We start from the raw sequence: 8,909 nt of genomic DNA on the forward strand, positions 1-8,909 counted from the left end.
CTGACGACATATCTCTTCAACAAGGCCTACAAAGAGGACCCATAGCTTAACCATACCACCTTACCAATCCACCCTAATCTAAAAGTCAACTTTCTATATCTATTTTCTTAAAACTTCTTTTCCATCCTTAATCTCTTTGCACTACCAATTGTATCTGATATCCTGGAATGGCAACGCCATAACAGATCTCTCTGTAAGCCACATTGAGCCTGCAAATAGGTGGGAAAATGTGGGATACAAATGCAATAAATAAATAAATAAAACTAAATCATTAATTATTTCTGAAAATGATAAGAAAGATGGTGACTGTTTGTTGAGGAAGAGCAGTCTTGCCGCATCTGGTAGCAGCTCTGAGCATTGTATGGTAAAGCAGAAAAGACAAGTTAAGTGAATTTCAAATACCCGATTCCCTGCTCTGCTGTCCGTTTACATTGGTTTTAGGAAATAGTGAGGTATGTACTGTAATTAGTATTTTTCTTGATGGTTAAATAGATTTCTTTCTTCAAGCTATGTTTGGGATGGGGACTATTTTCATTACCTTGTCACTCTCTAATTGTAGCCCCATGCCTACTCTGTCCAAACTACACCCAAAGGAATGCCTACATGCAGCAGAATGTGTAAAGTAGGTGCTATCTTTCTGTTCCATTTTAGATAATAACATAACTGTTGCCATACTGGAAAAGACCGAAGGTTCATCAAGCTCAGTATCCTGTTTTCAACAGTGGCCAATCCCCATCACAAGTACCTGGCAGGATCCCAGAACAGTAAATTTCAAGTTTATTTAATAGCTTGATATACTACCCCTGGGCAACGGGATAAAACAGAATTTATGCTGCTTATCCTAGAAATAAGCAGTGGATTTTCCCAAGTCCATCTTAATAATGGCTTACGGACTTTTGTTTTAGGCAATTATCCAAACTTTTTTTAAACCCTGCTAAGTTAACTGCTTTTACCACATTCTCTGGCAATTAATTCTACAGTTTAATTATACATTGCATGAAGAAATATTTTCTCAGGTTTGTTACAAATTTACTAAGTAGCTTCATTGCATATCCCCTAGTCCTAATATTTTTGGAAAGAGTAAACAAGCGATTCACGTCTACCTGTTCCACTCTACTCAGTATTTTATAGACCTCTATCATAGCTCCCCTCAGCCATCTCTTCACCAAGCTGAAAAGCCCTAGCCACTTTAGCCTTTCCTCACAGGGAACTCATCCCATCTCCTTTATCATTTTCATTGCTCTTCTCTGTACCTTTTCTAATTCTGCTATATATTTTTTAAGATGTGGTGACCAGAACTGCACACAGTATTTGCGGTGCAGTTGCACCATGGAGTGATATAAAGGCATTATAACATTCTCATTTTTGTTTTCCATAACTTTCCTAATAATTCCTAACACTGTATTTGCTTTCTTAGCCACCACTGCACAGTGAGCAGAGGGTTTCAAACCATCATCAACAAAGACACCTAAATCCTTTTTTCTTGGTGGTGACTCCTAATGTAGAACCTTGCATCACGTAGCTATAGTTTGGGTTCCTCTTTCCCACATGCATCACTTTGCACTTGCTAACACTAAACATCATCTGCCACTTGGATGCACAGTCTCATTAAGGTTCTCTTGCAATTTCTCACAATCCTCTTGTGATTTAACAACTTTATGTATATTAATGTATTGGACACAAGATTGCCCTCCCTCCTTTTGGCAATGACGGAATAAACTGCATGAATTAATGATCTGGGAAGCTAGGGGTGCGGGTGTGTCTCCGGGAAGGCAGCGGAGGTTTCTGGCAGTATGGGGGTCATATTTGAATGTAATCTCGCCACGGGCGCGCAGTCAAATCCTGAACAAACTCCCTTGGCAGAAGTAATATAGGTAGTTGGGCACTTTGACCGTGGCATGGGGGGAAGGGACTGCTAGGAGGGGGTGGGAGGACTAGGGTGGATCGGTTTATTGGGAGGGTTAGGGGGGAAGAGGGAAGAGGAGAGGGGGGAGTGGAGGATAACAATACTGGGTAGGAGGGAGGGAGGATTAGGTACGAGGGGGGAATTGTTACAAAACGGTTGATGACGGATCATTTCGTCTTCTTGCTACTATGCTTGTTTGAAAAGGAGCCCGGTGTTTGGGCTAATTGTTAATTGCATAGAATTTTATTTGTCATCAATACCAATGTTGAAATATAGGGTTGAATGACTATAGTATATCATGGGTATCCGAGCATGTACTTCACCACTAGTTGAAGGGGGAGGGGTAAAATGTAAAATTTGATGCCTAGCAACATTGTTGTGTGTTTGTGGTGTTTTTAGCAAATATGTTATTATTGTGTTATAGTGAATTTGTATTTCTTGATCTGTCATCAATAAAAACCGTTGAAACATAACAACTTTAACTTTGTGTCATTAGCAAATTTAGTTACCTCACTAGTTATTTCAATCTCTAGATCATTTATAAATACATTAAAAAAGCAGCAGTCCCAGCACAGACCCCTGGAGAACCCCACTATCTACCCTTCTCTATTGAGAAAACTGACAATTTAACCCTACTCTCTGTTTTCTATCTTTTAACCGGTTTTTCATCCACAATTGGACATTACTTCCTATACCATGACTGTCCAATTTCCTCTGCAGTCTTTCATGACGTACTGTGTCAAATTCCTTTTGAAAATCCAGATACACAATATTGACCAGCTCATCTTTATACATGTGAGACAATATTTCCCTTGACTAAATCCATGTTGGCTTTGTTTCATTAATCCATGCTTATCTATATGCTTTCAATTTTGTTCTTTACAACAGTCTCTACCATTTTGCCTGGCACCAACATCAGGCTCACCGGTCTATAATTTCCCCAGATCACCTCTGGAACCCTTTTTAAAAATTGGCGTTTCATTAGTCACTCTCCAATCTTCTTGATTTTAAAGACAAATTACGTATTACTAACAATAGCTGCATAAGTTCATTTTTCAATTCTGTCAGTACTCTGGGATGTATACCCTCCGGTCTAGGCGATTTTCTACTCAATTTGTCAAACTGCCCCATTACATCTTCTAGGTTTACACAGATTTGTTTCAGTTTCTCTGAATCATCAGCACTGAATACTATTTCTGTCACTAGTATCTCTCTCACATTTTCCTCTGTGAAAACTGAAGCAATTAATTCATTTAGGGGTCCTATTAATAAGGAGCACTAGCAAATTAACCCACACTAAACGATAAGACGAACATTATATTCATATGGGTGTCTTATCATTTAGCGCGCCATAGTAAAAGGACCCCTTAATCTCTCCACTGTGACTTTGTCTTCCTTGGATGCTCCTTTTAAACCTCGGTCATTTATCAGTCCAACTGATTCTTTTACTAGCTTCTTGCTTCTAACATACCTGAAAAGGTTTTTACTATGTGTTTTTACCTCCAACGCAATCTTCTTTTCAAATGGTGTATTTTTCAAATTTACATATAATTATGATGTAATATTTTTAGGTTACTACTGCCCTATTCCATAATGAGTGAGAAATAAATGTACAGCGGTAAGTCTATAATTATTTTTGTTGAATCCCTAGAATCAGATTTCAAAAAATTGTTTTGTATATATTATATACTTTTTTTTTAACCTATGTAGTGTATCCTATGAAATATGTTTAATTTTCTGTAAACTGCTTTAGGAAAACTCTTGGGTATGATAAGGCTAGGTATAAATACAATAAGTGAACATAGAAAAATATATTAACCCTGAAAATTATGCTGCATTCACTACATGGTCTTTGGACCGTACTTTGAAGCTGTGAATACTGAATTCTGCCATTCACTGCATTACCCTGAATGTAATTTTATAACAGGGTACATGGTTTAAGAGAGCCAGCAGGTACCTATATAGGCACTATTTTATAAACACACATAGGCACCTCTGTATCTTTATAAAATACTAATTTAAACAACAGAAATTGTAAATGTCCTCATCCGTAAGGTAAGGCACAGCTACTCTTGAGCAGGTGTAAATGGCCACACCTAGACTATTCAAGTACACGTATAAAGGAACATATTTTATAATTTATGTTCATAGATGTGAACTCCACCCCTGTACATACCTATAAAGTATGCACCATGATATCATTTACCTGTAAAATGCTTGGTATTTTATAAAAGGCCATTTAAGCATGAAAATGCCTTTATAAAATTAATCCCTAAGGGGTCCTTTTACCAAGCTTCAGTAAAAGGACCCCTGCGGTGGCATCAGCGTGCATGTTTGCTGCGCGCCAAGGCTCCCTTTCACCGAAGCAGGTAAAAGAAAGTTGTTTTTTTAAAGGAAATGAGCAAGTCACTTAAAACCTAATGTTAGCATGGGCCAAGGAATTGTTAAGAGGGGAGGGGGGAGAAAAATGGGGACGAAAAGTGTTTGGCGAAGTTGAATATGTTGTAAGAATGCTGTTTTGTATATCAAGCAATGCTATATGCATATTCTACACTACTTTGTATTGTGAGAATCGTTAATAAAACAGTTTAAACATAAAGGAAATGAGCATGCGGTAAGTTAAGCATTTGCCATGTGGCCATTTCCTGGGGGAGCCCTTACTTTTTGTGAGCACGTGAAATGGCATGCTGCACACCCCAGAACTACCACCGGTCTCCTGCAGTAGCCTGGCAGTAGAGCAGATCTGCTGCAAGCCACTGCCGCAGTAGCCCTACCACAGCTTTGTAAATGCACCCTTAAGTTACCAAGCACTAATAGCAATTACACAGGTATGTTTTTCTAGCACTCCAATATAGTGATTCAGAATAGATCTTAGAACACATGAAACACAGAACTTACATTTTTTCAACAAGACAACACATTCAGCATACACTTAAAAACAGCTCGAGAAGAAATTAATCACACTGCAACTTGTGGTTGAAAAAGGCTACCACAATGCTCACACAGAACAGTGAAACCAGGCTGGAACTGAAGATCAATAAGTTGCACAAATTCATAGGCATACCCCTAAGAAACTGTTACACAAGAGGTACAAAAAAACACATCAAGAGAAGGGAGAAATGGAGAATTCACCAGATCTCTTCTTCATTTTTAATACAGAAAAGAAAAAGGAAAGAAATTTGAATTTAGCTTACTCTTTTTCTCCATAGTTCAAGCCAACTTACATTCACGTAGAGTAGGTATTTTCCTTTTACTAAACTGTGCTAAGAAATGGGCTCAATGTGCCCTTATGTGGGCCTTTCCCGCTCACTAACTGCCAGATTCTATATATCGCGCCGAGATTTCCAAATGGAAATCTAAGCGTATTCCATAACAATACACATAACCTAATTGGTTAACAAGCCAATCAGATTTGATAATTGCCAATTAACAAGCAATTTACACACAGAAATGTCTAGACATATTCTGTAAAGTGCATATTCTGTAAAGTGCTGCATGTAAATTTTAAGTTGCATTATCACTATTGGTCATTATATCTTACCTGTTTTATTTTGTGTTATGTAAATAATTCTACTGACCTATCTACCTAATTTCTTACACAGTAATATGTAAAATATGTAAAAAGAATTGAAGTGGTGCAAAGAAAAGCTACGAGGATGGTATGGGATTTGCATTACAAGACGTATGAGGAGAGACTTGCTGACCTGAATGTGTATACCCTGGAGGAAAGGCGAAAGGGGTGATATGAGACGTTCAAATATCTGAAAGGTATTAATCCGCAAACAAACCTTTTTTCGGAGATGGGAAGGTGGTAGAACTAGAGGGCATGTTATGAGATTGAAGGGGGGCAGACTCAAGAAAAATGTCAGGAAGTATTTTTTCACGGAGAGAGTGGTGGATGTTTGGAATGCTCTCCCATGGGAGGTGGTGGAGAGGAAAACGGTAACGGAATTCAAACATGCATGGGATAAACATAAAGGAATCCTGTTCCGAGGGAATGGATCCTCAGAAGCTTAGCAGAGATTGGGTGGCAGAGCCAGTGGTGGGAGGTGGGGCTGGTGGTTGGGAGGCGGGGATAGTGCTGGGCAGACTTATACGGTCTGTGCCAGAGCCGGTGGTTGGGAGGCGGGGATAGTGCTGGGCAGACTTATACGGTCTGTGCCAGAGCCGGTGGTTGGGAGGCAGGGATAGTGGTGGGCAGACTTATACGGTCTGTGCCCTGAAAATGACAAATACGAATCAAGGTAAAGTATACACAAAAAGTAGCACATATGAATTTATCTTGTTGGGCAGACTGGATGGAACGTGCAGGTCTTTTTCTGCCGTCATCTACAATGTTACTATGTTAAATTAGACCATACCTATTACTCTGTTTATGATTATACCTTTTGCAACATAGTGTAAGCCACATTGAGCCTGCAAATAGGTGGGAAAATGTGGGGTACAAATGCAGCAAATAAATAAATAGTTGAAAAGGGAGCATGGTCATGGCCATGGAATGGTGGGGGTCGTGGGAGTTCTAAAATCTATGTGCATTGTTATAAAATATGCCCAGCCCATACCTAATTTAGGTGCTCAGCGTATTTTATAAGCCACACGGAAATTCAGGCTTATTCTATAAAGTGCGCCTAAATTAAAGTGTACTTTATAGAATGAGCTTAGGTGAATTTCATTTTTTTTAGGCGTGACATATTTCTAGTGTGGCCAGCAAAACTACTACTACTACTTAACATTTCTAAAGTGCTACAGGGTTACGCAGCGCTGTACAATTTAACACAGAGGACAGTCCCTACTCAAAGGAGCTTACAATCTAAAGGACAAAAAGTGCAGTCAATCAAATTTCCTGAATAGAAGTATAAAGGTTAGGTGCCGAAGGCTCCCGTGTTACCCATGCACTAACTGGTTAGCACAGGAACACCCACTACCCCCCCCCCCCCCCCCCGATACACCCCTAAAAAAATTACAAAAAAGTGATTACCATGAACTTAGTATGTCCCACATTAGACTATTTTTGCTGCATTAAATGGGAAAGTAAAAGGGGTACAGAGGATGGGTTTTGATATACCACCTTTCTGTGATTACAACCAAAGTAGTTTACATATTATATATACTGGTACTTATTTTGTGCACATTAGCGCTTAACACAGCTTGTTTGTACCTGAGACAATGGAGTATTAAGCGACTTACCAAAAATAACAAGAACAGATCTGAATCTGACATCCAGAGAAGTGAGAAAACACAGAAAATAGAAAAAGGGCCTGAACTGGCACGTGGCAAGGGAGATCAAAATTATAAAGACATGAGTAGAGAATGGAGAGAAAACTGTGGAAGAAAAATAAAATGAAGAGGGATGACTTGGGGGGGGGGAAGCACAGTAGCAAAAAATAATGGAGAGAACAATACAATGGGTATCAAAATCAGGAGCTCTGATGGAGAACACAAATACAGAAAATAATGAGAGGAGAGAACACAAGAATTAATAGAATGAAGGGGAAGACTAAGGAAAAAATATATAGATATGTCTGGATGAGAGAAAGGGGAAGGTAGAGCAGCAATTAAGTGAGAAACAGAGCATCGAAAGTAAATCATAACGATAACAAAAATTTAAATGAAGCAGTGACAAATTTGAAAAGGTTGTGAAGGGAAAGCACAGCATAGATAATACGATGGCTAAATTATTACATATTCAATGAGACAAAAGTAGAAAGAAGACCAAGTCATTAAAAATAAAAAAAGAATAAAATATATAAGAAATAAAGATATTGCATGTACAGCTTGCAAACCTAAATCTGCTGCCTATTTATTTCCTAACCTCACGAGCTCAGATGCATTTACCCTAAGATGGAAGCTACTCATGATGAAAAGTGGCAGAAAAAATAAAACCGAAAAAAGTGAGACACAATAAAGGCTTCAAACCAACAATAAACAAAACGAGAAAACAAATGCATTCCACCCACACCCTCACCTCCGAATTCTGGTGCTTAAATGTTTCTACAAACAGCAACTCCGTAGCCGACTCTGCCGCCATTCTTTCGCGCAGGGGGGGGGGGGAATCAAGGGGAAGGGTGACGGCCGGAAAGCGGAACCACAACAATACTTCCGCTCATCAGACAATCACTTCCGGAGGTGGCTAAACTCTACCCAAGGAGGTTTAATAGACAGGAGTGGAAGTGAGCCTATCTAGTCCACTGTAAGCAAGGAAGCCAATTTGGTTAATCTCTGTTTCCACTTCCCCGCGCAGCCGTCATTGTCATACACTCAAAACAAAGCAAGCAAACTTATGAGCTGCTGCATTCACGTTGTCGTCCTTTATTGTTGGTCCATCTGTAACTAGTCTAAGGCTGTTTCAGATGGATAGGCAGTGCCTTAAAAGGTGGAGGAGAAAATAAATAACAATTGAATATCACTAAAACAGCTTAAAAATTATTGTAGCTAGTAGAAACATAAATTATAAACTCTGTAGTTTGTGTCATTTTTCTTCACTATTCTTCTGTACAATACAGATGGCCAATTTTCAGTGAGGATATCCTATTTACTGATGGGTCCATCTGAATTCTGAAATGTTGTTGTAATCTGCCTTTGGAAGCCTGGTGTTATAAAGATGAAGGAATATATTTAAATTAAATGGAAGTAGAATTAAACTCTCCTTTCATTTGGGCACATGGAATCAGGGACAAGTGGTTTTATAAGTCAAAATAAAAATAAATATTTTGTTTCATGCAGATCTTTGTTTAAACATAAATGGGCTATAAGCCCCTAATGCAGCCCATTGGTTTTCTTATATTTTGTTCTTGTGATGACTTATACTGTGCAAAAACTGAAAACTCATCTCTATCTCATCGAAAATAAAAGGAGCTCGTTGTGAACACTATCCACCCTAAAAGGTTGTTTTGTTGCTGTACATGAGGAATTGTGATATTGAATAAATAAGTGTATGTTTGTGCTCCTAGTCATGTATCCTAAGTTTATATAATCCTTTCAAGAAATCCAGTTCATTGTTTAA

The 8,909-nt window shown here is 38.7% G+C and overlaps 1 protein-coding gene across 1 annotated transcript in view; it reads right to left on the reverse strand.

The window, feature by feature from the left end:
* Positions 1–7,945, reverse strand: part of VIRMA (vir like m6A methyltransferase associated) — a 341,503-nt gene extending 333,558 nt beyond the window's left edge. The window contains exon 1 of the mRNA XM_030216723.1: positions 7,872–7,945. Coding sequence (XP_030072583.1) covers positions 7,872–7,934 — 63 coding nt within the window. The 5' untranslated portion in view covers positions 7,935–7,945. The remainder of the gene's footprint in view (positions 1–7,871) is intronic.
* Between the last annotated feature and the right edge of the window lie 964 nt (positions 7,946–8,909).

Source organism: Microcaecilia unicolor, chromosome 1 (genome assembly GCF_901765095.1).
Source record: "Microcaecilia unicolor chromosome 1, aMicUni1.1, whole genome shotgun sequence".
NCBI lineage: Eukaryota > Metazoa > Chordata > Amphibia > Gymnophiona > Siphonopidae > Microcaecilia > Microcaecilia unicolor.